The sequence below is a fragment of the Hylobates moloch genome, unplaced genomic scaffold (genome assembly GCF_009828535.3).
Source record: "Hylobates moloch isolate HMO894 unplaced genomic scaffold, HMol_V3 SCAFFOLD_10, whole genome shotgun sequence".
In the NCBI taxonomy this organism is placed as follows: Eukaryota; Metazoa; Chordata; class Mammalia; order Primates; family Hylobatidae; genus Hylobates; species Hylobates moloch.
The window spans coordinates 56901933-56924031 of NW_026652285.1; the positions used below are offsets into that span (position 1 = coordinate 56901933).

Genomic DNA, 22099 nt, shown 5'->3' on the forward strand with positions numbered 1-22099 from the left:
AATTTCTATTTTTAATTTTTATTTATTTTTTTGAGACAGGGTCTTGCTTCAATGCCCAGGCTGGAAGGCAGTGGCATGATCACAGCTCTATACAGCCTTGACTTCTCAGGTTCAATCAATTCTCCCACCTCAGCCTTCTGAGTAGCTGAAACTACTGGTGCATGCCAACACACCTGGATAATTTTTTTTTGGTAGAGACAGGGTTATTTAAAAAAAATTTATATGAATGTCATCAAATTATTATTTGGTGACTTGTGTTTTTCATTAAATGCTATGCTCTTGATATGCATCCATGCTGCTATGTATAACTACAACTTATTCACTTCTCCTATTTGTTTGCTATTACAAACAACTGAGTTTTGAACATTTTTTTTGGACATGTCTTCAGGGTTTAATCTAGGAGTAGAATTTCTAGAACATAAGGTCATGCCCATTATCTTCAACTTTAAAAGTGAATGCCAAATTGTTTTCCAAAATGGTTAGACCAATTTACATTCCCCACTAGTGGTATGTTAATGCTGTTCTATATCCTTCCTAATACTTAGTAGTCTTTACCTTCCTTCGGTTTTTTCCTAGGCACTGCAGTGAAATTAATATTACTGTAATAAACTTTGCTTTCTGCTCCAAAACCTTCAAAAATTCTTTAATGTCTGCTGACTAAATTATAAACCAGACTTTAAATTTGCCACAATCTTTTCCAACTTAACTTACCAAATTTATATTACATTCCCCTATGAACCTTCTATTTTAATTAAACTGGTTTATACTTCATTACCTCCATACTTTTACTCAAGGCATCCCAGTTTCTTCTTCTTCATCTCTGCATGTTCAAATTCTATTGTCTTTATAGAATAGCTGAATGGATTAAAAAATAAGACCCAATGATCTGTTGCCTACAAGAAACACATTTCACCTATGAAGACATACACAGACTGAAAATAAAGGGATGAAAAGAGATATTCCATGCCAAGGGAAACCAAAAAAGAGCAGGAGTAGCTATATTAATATCAGACAAAATAGATTTCAAGACAAGAACTATAAGAAACAAAGAAGGTCACTATATAATGATAAAGGAGTCAGTTCAGCAAGAAGATATAACAATTTTAAATACATATGCACCCAACACTGGAGCACCCAGATATATAAAGCAAATATTATTAGAGCTAAAGAGAGAGATGGGCCCCAATACAGTAATAGCTGGTGACTTCAACACTCCACTTTCAGCATTGGACAGATCTTCTAGTAAGAAAATCAACAAAGAAACAATGGACTTAATCTGCACTATAAACCAAATGGACCTAATAGATATTGACAGAAATTTTCATCCGACAGCTGCAGAATACACATTCTTTTCTTCAGCACACAGATCATTCTCAAGGACCCTATGTTAGGTCACAAAACAAGTCCTAAAACATTAACAAAATTGAAATAACATCAAGCATCTTTTCTGACCACAATGAAATAAAGCTACAAATCAAGGACAAAAGGAATTTTAGAAACTATACAAATACATGGAAATTAAACAATATCCTCCTGAATGATCAGTGGGTCAATGAAGAAATTAAGAAGGAAACTGAAAAATTTCTTGAAACAAATGATAATGGAAATAACACACCAAAAGCTATGGAATACAATAAATGCAGTACTAAGAGGGAAATTTATAGTTATAAGTGCCTACATCAAAAAAGAAGAAAAACTTCAAATAAACAACCTAACAATTAATGTTAAAGAACTAGAAAAGCAAGAGCAAACCAAACACAAAATTAGAAGAAAAGAAATAATAAACATCAGAGCAGAAATAAATGAAACTAAAATGAAGAAAGCAATACAAAAGAAGTAAATGAAATTGAAGAAGGAATCCAAAAGTTGATTTTTTGAAAAATTAAACTTGAAAAAAAACCAAAAAATTAAAAAATTAAAACAAAAAACATCAAAAAAAAGAAAAACTAAAATTGACAAACCTTTAACCACATCAAGAAAAAGAGAAGATCCAAATAAAACAGAGATAAAAAAGAGGCATTACAACTAATACTACAGAAATTCAAAGGATCATTAGTGGCTACTACGAGCAACTATATGCCAATAAATTGGAAAATCTAGAGAAAATGGACAAATTCCTAGACACACACAACCTACCAAGATTGAACCATGAAGAAATCCAAAATCGAACAGACCAATAATAAGATTGAAGCCATAATAAAAAGTCTTCCAGTAAAGAAAAGCCCAGGATCCAATGGCTTCACTGCTGAATTCTACCAAACACTTAAGGAATTAATACCAATCCTACTCAAACTATTCTGACAAAAGAGGAGGAGGGAATATTTCCAAACTCCTTCTATGAGGCCAGTATTACCCTGATACCAAAACCAGACAAAGAAACATCAAAAAAAGAAAACTAGGGACCAATATCTCTGATGAATATTGATGCAAAAAATCCTGAAAAAATACTGAATTCAACAACACATTAAAAAGATCATTCATTATGACCAAGTGGGATTTATCCCAGGAATGCAAGGCTGGTTCAGCATATGCAAATCAATCAATGTGATACATCATATCAACAAAATGAAGGACAAAAACCACATGATCATTTCAATTGATGCTGAAAAAGCATTTGATAAAATTCAACATCCCTTCATGATAAAAACCTTGAAAAAACTGGGTATAGAAGGAATATACCTCAACATAATAAAAGCCATACACAATAAACCCACAGAAAGTAATATACTGGATGGGGAAAAACTGAAAGCCTTTCCTCTAAGATCTGGAACAAGACAAGGATGCCCACTTTCACCCTGTTATTCAACATAGTACTGGAGTCCTAGCTAGAGCAATTAGACAACAGAAAGAAATAAAGGGCATCTAAATTGGAAAGGAAGAAGTCAAATTATCCTTGTCTGCAGATAGTATCACTTTATATTTGGAAAAACCTAAAGGCTCCACAAAAAAACTATTAGAACTGATAAATTCAGTAAAGTTGCAGGATACAAAATCAACCTTGAAAAATCAGTAGCATTTCTACAGGCCAACAGAGAACAATCTGAAAAAAAAAAAATCAACAAAAGTAATCCCATTTACTCCCATTTACAATAGCCATAAATAAAAATAAATAGCTAGGAATTAACCAAACAAGATCTCCATAATGAAAACTATAAAACACTGATGAACAAAACTGAAGAAGAGATGACAAAATGGAAAGATATTCCATGTTCATGGGTTAGAAGAATCAATATTGTTAAAATGTCGATACCACCCAAAGCAATCTACAGATTCAATGCAATCCCTATCAAAATACCAATGACATTCTTCACAGAAATAGAAAAAACAATCCTAAAATATATATGAAACCACAAAAGACACACTAGCCAAATATATCTTAAGCAAAAAGAAGAAAACTGAAGGAATCATGTTACCTGACTTCAAATTATACTACAGAGCTATAGTAACCAAATAACAAGGTACTGGCATAAACACACACACACAGACCAATGGAACAGAACAGAGAACCCAGAAACAAATCCACACACCTACAGTGAACTCACTTTTGGCAAAGGTGTCAAGAATATACACTGAGGAAAAGACAGTCTCTTCAATAAATGGCGCTGGGAAAACTGGATATCCATATGCAGAAGAATGAAACTAGACACCTATTTCTTGCCATATACAAAAATCAAATAAAACTGGAGCTACTACATGATCGAACAATCCTGCTGGGTATATACCCAAAAGAAAGGAAATCAGTATACTGAAGAGCTATCTGCACTCCCATGTTTATCACAGCACTGTTTATAACAGCCAAGATTTGGAAGCAACCTAAGTGTACATCAACAGATGAATGAATAAAGAAAATGTGGTATTTATACACGATGGAGTACTCTTCATCCATAAAAAAAGATCTTGTTATTTGCAACAACATGGGTGGAACTGGAGGTCATATGCTAAGTGAAATAAGCCAGACACAGAAAGGCAAACATCACATGTTCTCACTTATTTATGAGATCTAAAATTCAAAACAACTGAACTAGTGGAGTTACAAAGTAGAAGGATGGTTACTAGAGGCTGGGAAAGGCAGTGAGGGAGTGGGCAGGTGGTTGGGATAGTTAATTGGTACAAAAAAATTAGAAAGAATGAATAAGACCTCGTATTTGATAGCACAACAGGGTGACTATTAGTCAATAATTTAATTGTACATTTAAAAATAACTACAATAGTATCATTGGATTGTTTGTAACACAAAGGATAAATGCTTACAAGATGTGATTATGTAAGCATTGCATGCCTGTATCAAAACATCTCTTGGAACCCATAAATATATATACCTACTATGTAGCCACAAAAATTAAATTTTTTTTAAAAAAAGCAAAGAAAACCCAAATTCTACTCTAAGTTCCTAATTCAAATGCTATTTTCTCCTCACAAAGCCATCTCTGATCCCCTTTCCTGTGAATTACTATAGCATTTTAACAGTGTATCTTTTCTGGGGCTCACCATTTTTTGCTTGTACAAAAATAATTATCTATTAAGTGCATACTGTGGAAAACATGTTCTGCTAAACATTTTAAATCATAATCTTTAACTTTCCTAATAGTGTAAGAAAGGCAGGTAATTTCATCCCAATGTAATAATCGATAAAACTGATTTCAAAGTCTGTTCTCTTTCCACTATGTCACACTATCACTTCGGTTTAAATCATACTGCTACTTAATTATTTAAACTTGTTAATATAAAGTTATATACCCAACTTTGTTCTATAAAAGCCTTGAGGAACCTAAGTATGTGCTGAAATATACAAATATCATTCCTTCTATCCAAAAATGATCTCAGGTGGCTTTAAAAAAGAAGATACTACAAAGGGGAAAATCATAATGAAAAAGGAAAATCATAATCAATGATAAAGGAAGAAGTGAATATGCTAACCGTAAATGTTAATTAACACTGTTGCTTGGTGACACGGTTTGGCTCTGTCCCCACCCAAATCTCATCTTGAATTGTAATAATCCCCAAGTGTCAAGGTGAAACTAGGTGGAGAGGGCAGTTTCCCCCATACTGCTCTCCGGTTACTGAGTGAGTTCTCACAAGATCTGATGGTTTCCTAAGGGGCTTCCACTCTGCTCAGCACTCATTCTGTCTTCTGCCACCCTGTGAAAAGGTGCCTTCCACCATGATTGTAAGCCTCCTGAGGCCTCCCTAGCCATGCAGAACTGTGAGTCAAACCTCTTTTCTTTATAAATTACCCAATCTCAGGTATTTCTTCATAGCAGTGTGTGAACGGACTAATACAGTAAATTGGTACCACAGAGAGTCAGGGGCTGCTATAAAGATACCTGAAAATGTGGATATGACTTTGGAACTGGGTAACAGGCAGAGGCTGGAACACTTTGGAGGGTTCAGAAGACAAGAAAATGTGGGAAAATCTGGAACTTCCTAGAGACTTGTTGAATGACAATGAAGTCCAGGCTGAGATGGTCTCAGATGGAGATGAGGAACTTGTTGGGAACTGGTAAAGGTCATTCTTGCTATGCTTTAGCAAAGAAACTGGTGGCTTTTTGCCCCTGCCCTAGAGATCTGTGGAATTTTGAGCTTCAGAGAGGTGATTTAGGGTTATCTGGTGAAAGAAATTTCTAAGCAGCAAAGCATTCAAAAGGTGACAGAGCATAAAAGTTCAGAAAATTTGCAGCCTGACAATGCAGTAGAAAAGAAAAACCAATTTTCTGAGTAGAAATTCAAGTCTACCGCACAAGTGAGGAGGAGCCAAATGCTAATCACCAAGACAATGGGGAAAATGTCTCCAAGGCATGTTCAGAGACCTTCACAGAAGCCCCTCCCATCATAGGCCTGGAAGCCTAGGAGGGAAAATTGGTTTTCTGGGCTGGGTCCAGGGCCCCTCCGCTGTGTGCAGCCTACGGACTTGGTGCCCTGTGTCCCAGCTGCTCCAGCCATGGCTAAATGGGGCCGAGGTACAGCTCAGACTTTTGCTTCAGAGGGTGCAAGCCCCAAGCCTTGGCAGCTTCTACATGATGTTGGTCCTGTGGGTGCACAGAAGAGAAGAACTGAGATTTGGGAACCTCTGCCTAGATTTCAAAGGATGTATGGAAACTCCTGGATGTCCAGGTAGAGAGGTGTGCTACAGGGGCAGAGCCCTCATGGAGAACCTCTGCTAGGGCAGTGTGGAAGGGAAATGTGGGGTCAAGAGCCCCCACAGAGTCCCTATTGGGGTACTGCCTAGCAGAGCTATGAGAAGGGACCACTGTCCTCCAGCTCCCAGAATGGTAGATCCACCCACGGTTTGCACCAGAAAAGCTGCAGACACTCAACACCAGCCGTGAAAGCAGCCAGTAAGTGGAGGCTGTACCCTGAAAAGCCACAGGGGCAGAGCTGCCCAACACCGTGGGAGCCCATCTCTTACATCAGCAAGACATGGATGCGATATGTGGAGTCAAAGGAGATCATTTCGGAACTTTAAGGTTTAATGACTGCCCTTTTGGATTTCAGACTTGCATGGGGCCTGTAGCCCCTCTGTTTTGGCCAATTTCTCCCATTTGGAATGGGCGTATTTACCCACTGCCTGTACTCCCATTGTATCTAGGAAGTAACTAACTTGCTTTTGACTTTATAGGCTCAGAGGCAGAAGGGACTTGCCTTATCTCAGATGAAACTTTGGACTTGGACTTTTGGGTTAATCTTGGAATGAGTTAAGACTTCAGAAGACTGTTGCGAAGGCATGATTGTGTTTTGAAATGTGAGGACATGAGACTTGGGAGGGGCCAAGGGCAGAATGATATGGTTGGGCTGTGTCCCCACCTGAATGTCATCTTGAATTGTAATTCCCATGAGTTCAGGGTGGGACCAGGTGGGGATAACTGAATTATGGGGGTGGCTTCCCCCATACTGGTCTTGTGATAGTGAGTGAATACTCATGAGACCTAATGGTCTTTAAGGGGCTTCCCCCTTCACTCGGCACTCATTCTCTCTCCTGCCACCCTGTGAAGAGGTGCTTTCTACCATGATTGTAAGTTTCCTGAGGCCTCCCCAGCCAAGTGGAACTGTGAGTCAATTAAGCCTCTTTCCTTGATAAATTACCCAGTCTTGGGTATTTCTTCATAGCAGCATGAGAATGGACTAATACGCCTGGATTGTACATAAAATTTGGAAGTCGAGAAAAGATAAGAAAACATTAAATTTAATTCAATGCCAGAAAGAACCTCATGAGTACGTCAGGGTAGGCAAGGATTCCCCACTACTGAGTCGAAAATAGATTTTCCATAAGAAATAGTGTTATTTATAAACAAATCTTATTGCTGCATTAGAGTAAAAAGTTCTTAAAGCTTCTTCTGTATACCATATAACACACATATTAATAGATGGTGTTAATTTGCTGTAAGACTGAATTTACCAGTCTTTGTAGTAAACAAAGAGATAACATCCATTGAAGAGAGGAAAAGATGGAAACAGATGGGAACCAGATTCTTCGAATTTGGAATGGCTATCATAGGAATCTGTCAAATTTAGAAAGAGATCAATCAAAGGACTGTTAAGTAGAACTGAGACTATGGCAAAAGTTACATAGTACTGATTTTCAGATGAGAACATTAGCAGTGTTTTTAAAAATACTTTTTAAACACCTGGTGGCTGGAGAATTAAAACAGGCAAGGTAGACAATATTGTGAGAGCCAATGCTACAAACTGGCAAGAAAGGAATCACAGAAAATTAAGGAAGTAAGGGTAAAGTGTTCATGGGGACATTAGTGAAATTACTACAAGTTTCAAGCTAGGAGAATTGATGGATTGGAGGTCAATATAGGGTAAAGAACAGGTTCATAGTTAAGACGAAGTAAGAGACTAGTGGTTTTGGTGATAAAAATAAATGCAGACATAGAGCTCTGAGAGGTAACACACTTTCTCTGTATGATGGAATTTAAGATGTGGCAGTGAGGATCTTGGAGTAGGTCTCACCTCTTCCTGGTCCCATATATCCAGGACTGGGGTATGAGGAGAGAAAGCATCCTTTTCTCCCTCAGATAATATATTTTGGGTAACACTGGTTTGTAGCAGAGGCTGGCAAACTTTTTCTGTAAAGGGCCCAACAACAAACATCTTAGACTTTATGGGTTTTATAAAGTCTCTGTCACATATTCTTTTTTTTTTTTTTTTTTTTTTGAGACGGAGTCTTGCTCTGTCATTCAGGCTAGAGTGCAGTGGTGTGATCTTGGCTCACTGCAATCTCCACCTCCTGGGTTCAAATGATTCTCCTCCTCAGCCTTCCGAGTAGCTGGGACTACAGGCGCCCTCCACAACACTCGGTTATTTTTGTTTTTATTTTTAGTGGAGACAGGGTTTCACCATGTTGGCCAAGCTGGTCTCGAACTCCTGACCTCAAGTGATTCGCCAGCCTCAGTCTCCCCAAAGTGCTGGGATTACAGGCGTGAGCCACAGCACCCAGCCATATTCTCTTTCTTTTTTAACTTTTAAAATTATTTATTTAATTTTAAACACAGTCTTGCTCTGTCACCCAGACTGGAGTGCAGTCGCATGATCTTGGCTCACTGCAACCCCACCTCCTGGGTTCAAGCAATTCTCGTGTCTCGGCCTACCAAGTAGCTGAGATTATAGGCATGTGCCACCATGCTTGGTTAATTTTTGTATTTTTAGTAGAGATGAGGTTTTGCCATGTTGGCCAGGTTGGTCTTGAACTCCTGGCCTCAAGTGATCTGCCTGTTTCAGCCTCCCAAGTTCCTGGGATTACAGGCGTGAGCCACCGTGCCAGGCTCTTTTTTCTTTTTAAGTAATATTTTGAAAATATGAATGCCATTCTTAGCTTACAATCCTTATAACAGACCACTGACCAGATTTGATTCATGGGCTATAGCTTGCGCGCTGTTGTATAGGATAAAATTCTAACATCTTAGTTTCACAGAAAAGACATTTATGACATAAATCTAGTCTATTTCTCCAGTCATGTCATCCCACACTTGCTTAACTGCAAACTTCTTAGTTGCAGAATTTTTCAGTTTCCTAAACATTTGGTCTAGGGTCTTTTATATTTCAGGACGTCTGTTCTTTCAGTTCCCTTAGACCCAAAGTCTTTCTCTATTTCCCAGCTTTTACAGTTCCTCACTATTCATACTCCATCCCAAATGTCACTTTTTATATACCCATCACAATTCACCCAAGCAGTGATCAATTACCTTTGCTATTCAAAACCTCTTTTTTATTGTTCATATCTCCCTTAAAGTCTTCATTTGTGCTGAATGATGATCCTTTTACAGGTCTACCTCTCCATATCCCCACAACTCTGAGTGTCTAAGGGAAGAAAGGTCTTATCCATCTTCGTGTTTCCACTCCCTCATACGAGTGCTTAACAGTACATAGCTTATGGCACATGCACAGCAAATAGTCATCAATGAATGAACTAGTCATACAGTATGAGTATACTTCATACTTTTTAATATAAATATGTTTGCATGATAATTACTAAGATCATATCCTAAACTACTACTTTATACAATCATAATTTGATTCTATTGCTTACTTGTTTAAAAAATAAAAATTACATTTCAATTTCACTGTGATTTTAATAGAATTTTCTACTTTACATGCCTGGTTGTGTTCATGAGCTGTACAATTATCTGTTCCATTATATTCTGTAAGCTGTTCTCTTCGTTTTTCTCTAGTAAGAATTTTATGAACATCATCTTCCAGTCTATTGAAGAATCCTCCATCATGTGATAAAGTCTGAGAAGAACTCAATTCCTGTCAAAAATGAATTATGATTTACTATCATTTGACATGCACTGATATGCATTTAATACACCTAGTCAACCACAAGAAGGGAAATGCATTTAGTACACCTAGTCAACCACTAGAAGGATAAAAAAAGAAAGAAAAATGACAGCTAAGAGACAATCAATGACTTGATCCTTCTCCATCTGCAGAAGATAAAACAGTAGAGACACATTTGGAAATTTCCTTTCGTACTTCATATTTTTTGGACTTAGATATTGCTTTTTAAATTTCTGTTATTTATATACTGAACAACTCACCCATTTAGTGTGTACAAGACACTGGTTTTTTAATATATTCAGAGTTGTACAACCATCACCCCAATCAACTATATAACAATTCCATCACCCCAAAAAGAAACTGTACATTAGCAGTCACTCCCCATTTCCTCCTAATACCTGCCACCCGCCCCAGGCAACACTAATCTATTTACTGTCTCTACAGATTTGCCTATTATGGACATTTTGTATATACGGAATAATCCAATATGTGAACTTTTGACTGGCTTCTCTGACTTAGCAAAATATTTTCAAGATTCATCCATATATGGCTTGTATCAGCACTTCATTCCTTTTTATTGCCAAATATCCCATTCTACATTTTATTTCTCCATTTGTTGATAAACATTTGGGTTGTTGCTACTTTTTGGCTATTATGAATTATGCTGCTATAATATTCATGCATAAGATTTTGTGTGGACATATTTTCAGTTCTCTTGGATATATATCTAAGAGTAGAACTGCTGGTGACTCTATGTTTAACCTTTTGAGGTATCGCTAGATAATTTTCCAAAGCAGCCCATCATTTTACAATCCCATCAGCAGTCAAGTGGGTTGCAATTTCTCCACATTCTCATCAACACTTGTTGTTATCTGCCTTTTTCATGATAGCCACTGGGTGTGAAGTGCTATCTCATTGCGGTTTTCAGTTACATTTCCCTGACAGCGAATGGTGCTGAACATCCCTTTTGTGTGCTTACTGAAGATTTGTATATCTTTTTGGAGAAACGTCTTCTCAGATCCTTTGCCCATTTTTTAACTGGGTTACTTGTTTTTTTGAGTTGTAACAGTTCTTTATATATTCTAAATGTCTGTGTCTTATTGAATATGATTTACAGACATTTACTACCATTTCGTGGGTTGTCTTGGCATATTCTTGATGGTATCCTTTGTATCACTGAAGTTTTTAAATTTGATGAAGTCCAATTTTATCCAAGAAACCATTGCTTAACTCAAAAATTTACTCCTATATTTTCTTCTAAAAGTTTTATAGATTTAGCTCATGTGTTTAGTTCTGTGATCCATTTTGAGTTAATTTTTGTACACGGTGTGAAGAAAGGGTCGAAATTCACTCTTCTGCATGATGATATCCAGCATCGTGTGTTGAGATTATTCTTTTGCCCTTTTAACTGTGTTGGGCCTCTTGTTCAAAATCAATAGTTTGTTTCTGAACTCTTAATCCTATTCTATCAATCTGTAAATGTTATTCTTATGCCATTACCAGACTGTCTTGATTATTATAGTTTTATGTTGCTCAATCTTTTACACTGCTTTTTTTTTTTTGAGACGGAGTTTCACTCCTGTTGCCCAGGCTGGAGTGCAATGGCATGATCTCGGCTCACTGCAACCTCTACCTCCCAGGCCAGGTTCAAGCAATTCTCCCACCTCAGCCTCCTGAGTAGCTGGGATTAAAGGCATGTGCCACCACGCGCGGGTAATTTTGCATTTTTAGTAGAGACGGGGTTTCACTATGTTGGCCAGGCTCGTCTCAAACTCCTGACCTCAGGTGATCTGTCTGCCTCAGCCTCCCAAAGTTCTGGGATTACAGGCATGAGCCACTGCGCCCACGTTACATTGCATTTTAAAATAATTTTTATATAAATTCCACATGCCAATAGAAGATTTTTAAAAGATAAGATTTTTATCACTGTCTATCCAATTATATATTAGAAATTTTACATTCTCCAAGAAAAGGAGCATTTCCTCTTCAACATCCTGTTACGAAGACAGAGACTGAAGAAAATATTCCTCTCACTCATTGGTTTCACCTATGTCCCACAATCTTTTTTTTTTTGAGACAGTCTCACTCTCACCCAGGCTGGAGTGCAGTGGCCCAATCTCGGCTCACTACAACCCTCACCCCTTAGGTTCAAGTGATTCTTGTGCCTCAGCCTCCCAAGTAGCTGGGATTACAGGCACATGCCACCACTTGTTTTATTATTTTTTTATTTTATTTTAGTAGAGATGGGGTTTCACCATGTTGGCCAGCAGGTCTCAAACTCCTGACCTCAGGTGATCCACCCGCCTCAGCCTCCCAAAGTGCTAGGATTACAGGTGTGAGCCACCATGCCTGTCCCCACATTCTTGAACTACAGCTATTCACAATTGTATTTGTGGGCAAATGACCCCAAGGTTCAATAATTGTTCATACTTTTCACTTCACATTATCTTAGAAAGTAAAGTGTTTGAAAAAACATTTATTTGTATACCAGTGCTTACTATATGAATGACATTAAAAATGATTGTACAGCACTTTATATCTTGCAAAGCACTTAAACAAACATTACCTTATTTGAATTTCATAAACATCATGAGAAGTTGATAGAGCAAGTATTATTTCCTCACCAAGTAATTATGGCCTTAAGAATGCATGTGCAATTGCTAAGGGATACAGGCATAACTCTAAAATTACTGCTTCATAAAATAGTTCCTGTATATTCTTGTAAGATTTTATTTTACAGCAATAAATACAGAAATGCTAAAAACACTGCTGAGCTTCTCTGAAAGGAATAACATACTGCTAGCAACTAATCAGCCTCTGGATTTCATATCACTAGAGATTATAATTCTAGCCAATGTCCCTGTTTGTTGATAGTTGCTCCCATTACCATCACATCATGCCTATCACAAAGGGCATTCTGTCCCTTAAGTATTTTTGAGTGAGGCACAAAGTTTCTTTCTGATCTAGAGATGGGATTTTTTTCAAAAGATATATTGATAACAAACTACAGGGGGGAGAAAAGCAAAAATAAATCAACTACTACATCCCATACACCAGAAAAAGATTAAAATATGGCAAATTTAAGAACATAAAATATTTAACATAATAAGTCTAGTCAATTCAATTTCAGTTTAATTCAAATTCTGCACATCTATTTGGTACCAAGCATACAATGAATAAGACAGTGTGGTGCTTATGTAAGTATAGACATACAGATCAATGGAACAGAATTGGGAATCTAGATATGAGCCTTCATATTTATGATCAAATTTACTTTTTAAAAAGGTGTCAAGGTATTTTATTAAGGATATAAGAGTATTGTGCTGGGAGAAGTGTCTATGCATATGCCAAAAGGTAAATTTGGACTTTCTTCACAATTCACAAAAATTAACTCAAAATATGGATCACAGACTCTTAAAGGAAGAACTAAAACCATAAAGCCTCTAGAATAAATCATCATGACTTGTGTTAGGCAAAGACTTATTTAATGAACACCAAAGGTACAACCCATAAAGTCACAAACTGGACTTGATAACAATTTAAAACTTTTGTGCCTCAAAAGACACAAAAAACCAAAAAGACATCCCCAAAATATGTACATCTATTATGTATCAATAAAAAATTAAAAAGAAAAGGCAAGGCATAGCCTGGAAGAAAGTATTTGCAAATCATGTATCTGATAGAGGACTTGTTTCCAGACATATAAAGAAATCAAACAAATCAATAAGAAAACACACAAAAATGAGCAAAAAATTTGAATAGATATTTCAAGAAGATACAAGAATGGCTGATAAGCATACGAAAAGATGTCTGAAATCACCAGTTATTAGAAACATGCAAGTTAAAACTACAACGAAATACATTACATACCCACTAGAATGGCTATAATCAAAACAAGAGATAATATCAAGCGTTGATAAGGATGCATAGGAGCTAGAACTCTCATATATTGCTGGTGGGAGTGAAAAATGGTAGTCATTTTGAAAAACAATTTGACAGACTCTTTAAAAGTTAGACATAAATTCACCATACAACCCAGCAATTTCACTCCTAAGTAACCACCTAAGAGAAATTAAAACATATCCACACAAAGACATACGTCAAATGTTCATAGCAAGCCTATAACCTGGTGAATAAACAACATTTATACAATGAAATACTATTCAGTGATACAGCTGAATTAACTACTGCCACATGCTACAACATGGATATACCTCAAAAACATGATAAGTGAAACAAACCAAACACAAAGACTACACATTCTATGAGTCCATTATACGTTACAAGAAACTGCAAATCTCTAGAGACAGAAAGTACATCAGTGGTTGCCAGGGGCTGAAGGTGGGAGTAGGGATTGACTACAAATGGCTATGAGGGAATTTTCTGAGACTATGGAAATGTTCCAAAACTAGACTATGTTTATGGCTGCACAACTATGAGTGAATTATATACTTGCAATGGGTGAATTTCATAGTATTTAAATTATAACTCAATACAGCTGTTTAAAAAAAAACACACACTTGATCCCACACCATTCTACTTAAAAACTAGAATATTACCTACAGACCTTATGGCCCATCTATATACTCTTCCCTTAGTCTCATCTTTGTGCCTCGACAAGGTAACCATTACCTCAACTTAGTGTTGATCATTTCCATGTTTTTGTTGTTTTATAGATGCATCACTAAATAATAAAATTTCATTTTGTTTGGTTTCTTAACTTTTTATTATGAAAATTTTCATCCATATACTCTACATTTAGATTTAAGGATTTTCTATATTTAGCCCTCCTTTTGGGCCTAGGTATTTTATAATAAAGTGCAGTTATTATGATAGTTCATCTCGAAATTCTTTCACATGCAGCTATAAGAAATTGTCCAATTTAACCATATTATCATTATCATACCTAACAAAAATCATATTTGTTAACATCACCTTATTCCTACATTATGATTATTATTATTATTATTATTATTATTATTATTATTATTATTTTGTAGACAGTTTTGCTCTAGGCACGTGCCATCACACCCGGCTAATTTTTCTATTTTTAGTAGAGATGGGGTTTCACCACATTGGCCAGGCTGGTCTCCAACCTCTTGGCCTCAAGTGATCCACCCGCCTCGGGCTCCCAAAGTGCTGGGATTACAGGCATGAGCCACTGTGCCCGGTCTATACCTACTTTACATTTAAATTTCAATTGTATAAAAATGTTTTTTATTGCTAATCTAATAAAAGCCTGCACAAATTGCATTTGATATCTCTTAAATCTTCCTCAATCTAGAGACCCCCATCCACAACCAAACTTTTCTTCTCCGTAACAGTTTCCTGTTGAAGAGACCAGGTCAGTTGTCCTACAAAGTTATCTATCTTCTAGATTTGCCTGATTGTTTCCTTTAGGTATCACTTAACTTGCACTTCTAACCCCTACATCTCCTGTAAAATGGAAGTCAGATCTTAAGGCTTGATTTACATATAGATTAAACATTTTTAGCAGGAATACTTAGTTCTGCTGAATTTTAAGTTTTCTAAAATTGGTATCACTCTGATGCATTCCTCTGAGACTGGTTCTTCACTCAACATTCTCTTTTGGATTCATCCATGTTGTTACCTGGACTTAAATATTCATTTGCTTTCACTACTACATAATTTTTTATATATGTGTGATTATACTAAAATTTATCCATTCTACTGAAGATAAACGTTTGAATTTTTTCAGGTTTGTTTCCTGAGTAACATGGAGGTCATGATGCTGGGCCATTGCACATATAAACATTTTTTTACATGGCTCCTAGGAAACACATGCAATCTTCTCTAAGGCATGTGTACCTACAAGTGGACTGCTAAGTCATAATTTGTATCAGAGGTGAACAAACTACAGCCCGAAATGCTGCCTCTTTTTCGCAAATGAAGTTTTGTTGGAACACAGCCATGCATGCTCATTGATTTAAGTATTGTCTATAGCTGTTTTTATACTAAGTAGCGGCAGAACTGAGTAATTCTGGCAGAGACGGAATGTACCTCAAAGCCTAAAATATTTGCTACCTGGTCCTTTACAGAAAAAAAATTGCTGACTCCTGGGTTATAACGAATATTTGACTCCATATGAACACCAAAATCATGTGAAATATTTGTACTAATTTGCATTCCCACCAATATAAACTGACCCAAAACTTGATTGATCTATAACCTCTGAATCTTGTTACCTGCAAACTTCATAATTTTTGCCTGCCTGGTGGGTGGAAAAAAACCAGTATCTCAGTGTGATCATAACTGCATTTCTCGGATCAGCAGCAAAACTGAATATTTTGCATGTTTTTGCTATTCATATTTCCTATTTTGTGAAACGCATAATGTCACTTGTCTATTTTTTATATTTTTATGAGACAGTAACCATTTGATTGGAGTTCTTTATCTGAATACTAATGCTTTGTCAGTTCTGTTTTGAAAATAGATTTTTCCCATTTGTGCCTTGTCTTTTTATATCCATTCTGGTATGTTGTGGAAAATAAGTTATTCATTTTGAGTGACATCTACTTTATCAACCTTTTGTTTTATGGTTAGTGGTTTTGTTAAGTTTTCCCCTAACCCTGTGCTACAAATGTATTTTACTGTATTTTATAGTTCTAAAAGTTGTAAAATTTGCCTTTCATATATGCATTTAATTTATATAAAATGGATTTTAATGTGTGATAGAAGGCAGAGATCCAATCTGGTTTTTTCTAATATGGCTAAAAAAAAGAGTCCCTTGCTTTTTCATATATAAGACATTACGATGTTACAATATTTAACAGAGTGTGGTAACAGCACAGGAATAAACTGACCAGTGGAACAAAATAGCTCAAAAACTAACACATGCATATATGGAATACTGATAAACAACACAGTGACATTATACATGGTTCTTATTTAGCAGTTCTTAGCTACTTTTTGGCCATTGCTTTTCCATATTAATTTGTTGAGTTCTTTTTTTTTCTTTTTGAGACGGAGTCTCGCTCTGTTGCCCAGGCTGGAGTGCAGTAGCGTGATCTCGGCTCACTGCAAGCTCCGCCCTCCGGGTTCACGCCATTCTCCTGACTCAGCCTCCCAAGTAGCTGCGATTACAGGTGCCCGCCACCATGCCCAGGTAATTTTTTAAATATTTTTAGTAGAGAAGGGGTTTCACCGTGTTAGCCAGGATGGTCTCGATCTCCTGACCTTGTGATCCGCCCACCTTGGCCTCCCAAAGTGCTGGGATTACAGGCATGAGCCACTGCGCCCAGCCAACTTGAGTTCTTAAAACTCCAGGATTTTCACTAGAACTGCAAAGACTCTATAGATCAATTTGGGAAAAACTGTCACTTTCATTATAATAGTTTCATATTTCCAAGGGCTCCAAGTCACCTCCTCAAGGACTAGCCTCTCAGCTTTACAGTTTTAAGATACCTTAATATACAGTAACACACAAACTTCAAAATGGTCCATCTATATGTGCTATTTCTCTTTTACCACTGTTGTGTGCTTTTAACTTATTTCAAGAGGAAATCTAAATAATGATGTTCTGGCCAGGTGTGATAGCTCACACCTATAATCCCAACTGTGGAAAGCAGGAGAGTTGCTTAAGTCTAGGAGTTCAAGATCAGCCTAGGCAACATAGCAAGACCCCATCTCTACAAAAAGTAGAAAATATTAGCTGGGCATGGTGGTGTGCACCTGTAGTTCTAGCTACTCAGGAGGATGAGGCAGGAGGATCACTTGAGCTCAGGAGACTGAGGCTGCAGTGAGCTGTGATCTCACCACTGCACTCCAGCCTGAGCGACAGAGCAAGACCCTGTCTCAAAAGAAAATGGTATTCTTCCAGTCAGAATGGCTATTATTAAAAGTCAAAACATAACAGACGTTGATGAGGTTGTGGAGAAAAAGCTATTACACTTTTGGTGGGAGTGTAAATTAGTTCAACCATTGTGGAAGACAGTGTAGTGATTTTCCTCAAAGACCTAGAGGCAGAAATATGATTCAACCCAGCAATCCCATTACTGGGTATATATCCAAAGGAATATAAATCATTCTATTATAAAGATACATGCATGCATATGTTCACTGCAGCACTATTCACAATAGCAAAGACATGGAATCAACCAAATGCCCATCAATGATAGACTGGATAAAGAAAATGTGGTACATATATGCCATGGACTACTGTGCAATCATGCACATGGATGGAGCTGGAAGCCATTATTCTCAGAAACTAATGCAGGAACAGAAAACCAAATACTATGTGTTCTCACTTGTAAGTGGGAACTGAATGGATGAGAACATATAGACACAGGAGGGTGGGGACCAACACACACTGGCGGCTGTGGAAGGGAAGGGGGTGGGGGAAGGGAGAGCATCAGGAAACATAGCTAAGGGACGCTGGGCTTAATACTTAGGTGATGGGATGATCTGTGCAGCAAACTGCCATGGCACACATTTACCTATGTAACAAACCTGCAGATCTTGCACATATACCCCTGAACTTAAAATAAAAGTTGGAAATTAAAAAAAAAAGAAAACGGTGTTCTTCAATGAGCTATTACATTAAGTATACATTATATACAAATACTTTTTCTCACCCCTAAGATGAACCTGATGGACTCAAATCTTGAACTTGACTTGAAATAATTCAGCATTATTAAACTCTTACTATGCAAATAATACTATGCTCTGCATGGGCTACTCTCATGGAATTCACAATCTACTGAGAAAGACAACTAATACATGAAATAGTAATAGACACAATAATTAAGCACTCTTCTGTAAATCAGGGATGGCAAGAACATGTGAAGTATTCACCAACTTCTTCCTCTTTTATAAATTGCAATATAATTAACTGATAATTGTACTTTTTCCTGCTGAGCAACGACAGTCTCAGAATTCTTAATGCAAAGCTCCATAAAAGCCCTAATGATATACTTCAACTGGCAGACAAAATGAAACCTACTATGTGCCTGTTATAAATATCATTAAAATGTACAAGGGAGGCAGACCAAAAAAGTCTAGGGAAGGTTTTGGTGAGAAGGCAGAATATTTATTCATCAACAAAATTCATTTACATTACCTACTATATGCCAGAAATGAGGACTACTGGGGACAAAGTTAACAAAAATAGGCAATAAGGAAAAAGACTCCCTATTCGATAAAATGTGCAAGGATCGCTCGCTAACAAAATGCAGAAGATTGAAACTGGACCCCTACCTATCACCATATACAAAAATTAACTCAAGATGGATTTAAGACTTAAATGTAAGACCTAAAACTACAAGAATCCTAGAATAAAACCTAGGAAATACCAATGGGGACACTGGCCTTGGGAAAGAGTTTATGACCAACTCCTCAAAAGCAATTGCAGGTCGGCCACGGTGGCTCACGCCTGTAGTCCCAGCACTTTGGGAGGTCAAGGTAGGTGGATCACTTGACCCTGGAGTTCAAGACCAGCCTGGACAACATGGCGAAACCCTGTCTCTACCAAAAATACAAAAAACTAGCTGGGAGTGGTGGCATGTGCCTGTAGTCCCAGCTACTCAGGAGGCTGTGGTGGGAGGATTGCTTGAGCCTGGGAGTGGGTGACAGAGCAACACCCTGTCTCAAAAAAAAAAAAAAAAAAAAAAAAAAAGCCAATCGTAACAAAAACAAAAACTGACAAACGGGACCTAGTTAAACTAAAAAGCTTCGGCACAGCAAAAGAAACTATCAACAGAGTAAACAGAAAACCTTCTTTTTTTGAGACAGAGGCTGGCTCTGTTGCCACGTTGGAGTGCAGCGGCGCGATCTCGACTCACTGCAACCTCCACCTCCCGGGTTCAGGCGATTCTCCTGCCTCAGCTCCCGAGTAGCTGGGACTACAAGTGCACGCCACCACACCCAGATAATTTTTGTATTTTTAGTAGAGACGGGATTTCACCATGTTGGCCAGGATGGTCTCAATCTCTTGACCTCGTGATCCACCCACCTCAGCTTCCCAAACTGCTGGGATTACAGGGGTGACCCACCACGCCCGGCCCCTTCTTTTTTTTTTTTTTTTTTTAAGAGATGGAGTCTCACTCTGTCGCCCATGCTAGAGTGCAGTGGTGCTATCATAGCTCATCCTGGAATTCCTGAGCTCAAACGATCTTCCTGCCTCAGCATCCAGAGTAGCTGGGACTACAGGTGTGCACCACTGAGCCTGACTAATTTTGTTTACAAAACTTTTTAGAGATGGGATCACACTATGTTGCCGAGGCTGGTCTGGATCTCCTGGCCTCAAGCATTCCTCTCACCTCAGCCTCTGGAGTAGCTGGCATTACAGGCGCCAGCCACCATGCCTGGCTCTGGGCTCATCTTATATATTCCCTGTCATCGCCCTAGACACAGCCGTTTCTCCAAGGAGTCCTGGTTCCTTTTATTGGAGAATGGTTTTAGAACCAGTAATCAATTTAACATCATAAAAATAACCTCACATTCTATGACCCCTGATGTGATATGATAGGAAATATGTCACGCCATCTAGGAAATATTCTTGCCTCCCTCAACTCCTCAAGAAAACAACTTGATGGATGACAGAGCCTTGGCAGATGTTAAAAAGGAAAAAAAAATTTTTTTTTGAAAGAAAACAACTTGAGTCAGGCACAGTGGCTCACTCCTGAAATCCCAACACTATGGGAGGCCAAGGCCAGTAGATCACTTAAGGCCAGGAGTTTGAGGCCAGCCTGAGCAACCCAGTGAAACCGCGTCTCTAATAAAAATAAAAAATTAACTGGGCATGGTGGCGGGCGCCTGTAATCCCAGCTACTCGGGAAGCTGAGGCACAAGAATTGCTTGAACCCAGGAGGCAGAGGTTGCAGTGAGCCAAGATCGCACCACTGCACTCCAGCCAGGAGGACACAGAGAGACTCTGTCTCAAAAAAAAAAAAAAAGAGAGAGAAAAGGAAAAAAAAAAAAGAAATGAATCTATCAAACCTCAAAAGCTAATTAACGGTTTATAAGAAATTATGCAAAGCTATAACCCCGAGATCCCCAAGTAATCATGTGACCTCCCCTGAAGTGAAGGAACAGATAGCAGCTGAGAGTAGGGAGTGAAATGGAGAGTCCTAAAGCTGTCTAAATGCCTGGATCCAGTCAACTATGAGGTCGACTCTCCCCCTATTCTTCCATGATGTGGTTATATGAACCAAATAACTGTCTCTGTTTTGTTTATGCTGGATTGAGTTGGGCTTCTGTTGCTTACAACCAAAGAGAGCTAACAAATTTAACACATACAAACAAGGAAAGGCTTAGTAACAAGAATGAGCTCAACACACTGAGAAGAATAGAAAACAGGTTGAATCTTTAGGTAAAACCAGATTCTAGGTGAGATTTATTTAAAGCTAGGTTAAATTTATTTGCTTTTAAAATTTAATAGTCTAAAAAAAAAAGAAACAAAATAAAAAATTTAGGCCAGGTGCAGTGACTCACACCTGTAATCCCACTTTGGGAGGCCGAGGTGGGTGGATCACCAGGTGAAGAGATGGAGACCATCCTGGCCAACATGGTGAAACCCCACCTCTATTAAAAATACAACAATTAGCTGGGTATGGTGGTGCACATCTGTAGACCCCAGCTACTCGGGAGATTGAGGTACGAGAATCGTTTGAACCTGGGAGGCGGAGGTTGCAGTGAGCTGAGGTTGCACCACTGCATTCCAGCTTGGCAAGAGAGCGAGACTCCATCTCAGAAAGACAAATGAAATTAATAGTCTAATTTTATTACTGCTACACTCCTGTGTGTTGGTAGCATTAACTATAGGGTTCATTTTTTAGCATATTTTTCTTTATTCTTTATTTCAATTGCACTCTGATCATTTATCATAATTTTAGAAATCAACAGATCCAACATTACTTTTCATAATATAACTAGGGCCTAAAGTGAATAAATTATTTGTCCACGCTCATAATCAGCTAAAGGTAGACATGTGGAGCATAGTGCTAAAGCACAGTGCTATATGAAGGAAGTAGGTTGTAGAGACAGATAGGACTGGGTTTGTTCCCTGGTTCCTTTCTTCACACAGTCCTTCTTATTTTTAATATAATTTTTACACAAGTAGTACACGGACATGACAGAAAATTTAGAAGCTTATACTGTAAAAAGGAGGCAGGCTATTTCTCCTATCCCTCTGTCCGATATCTCCCCCACTGCCACCTTTGACAACCACTGTTACAGTTTCTTGGGTACTCTTCCAATGATAGTGCATTCAAGCATATTGAAGACTTGATCGTTTAGACTTCAAGACATATGATGATCACTAAGATTTTTTAAACTAAAACCATACTAGAAGGACCGGAGT

The 22099-nt window shown here is 37.8% G+C and overlaps 1 protein-coding gene across 3 annotated transcripts in view; it reads right to left on the reverse strand.

Moving 5' to 3' along the window:
- Positions 1 to 22099, reverse strand: part of GKAP1 (G kinase anchoring protein 1) — an 80271-nt gene that overhangs the window by 22517 nt on the left and 35655 nt on the right. The window contains exon 8 of one of the 3 annotated variants that reach the window (XM_058446183.1): positions 9594 to 9750. The exons of 1 other annotated variant lie outside the window; for it this stretch is intronic. In XM_058446183.1, coding sequence (XP_058302166.1) covers positions 9594 to 9750 — 157 coding nt within the window. The remainder of the gene's footprint in view (positions 1 to 9593; positions 9751 to 22099) is intronic. One more of the 3 variants, XM_032164384.2, reaches the window with a different exon arrangement.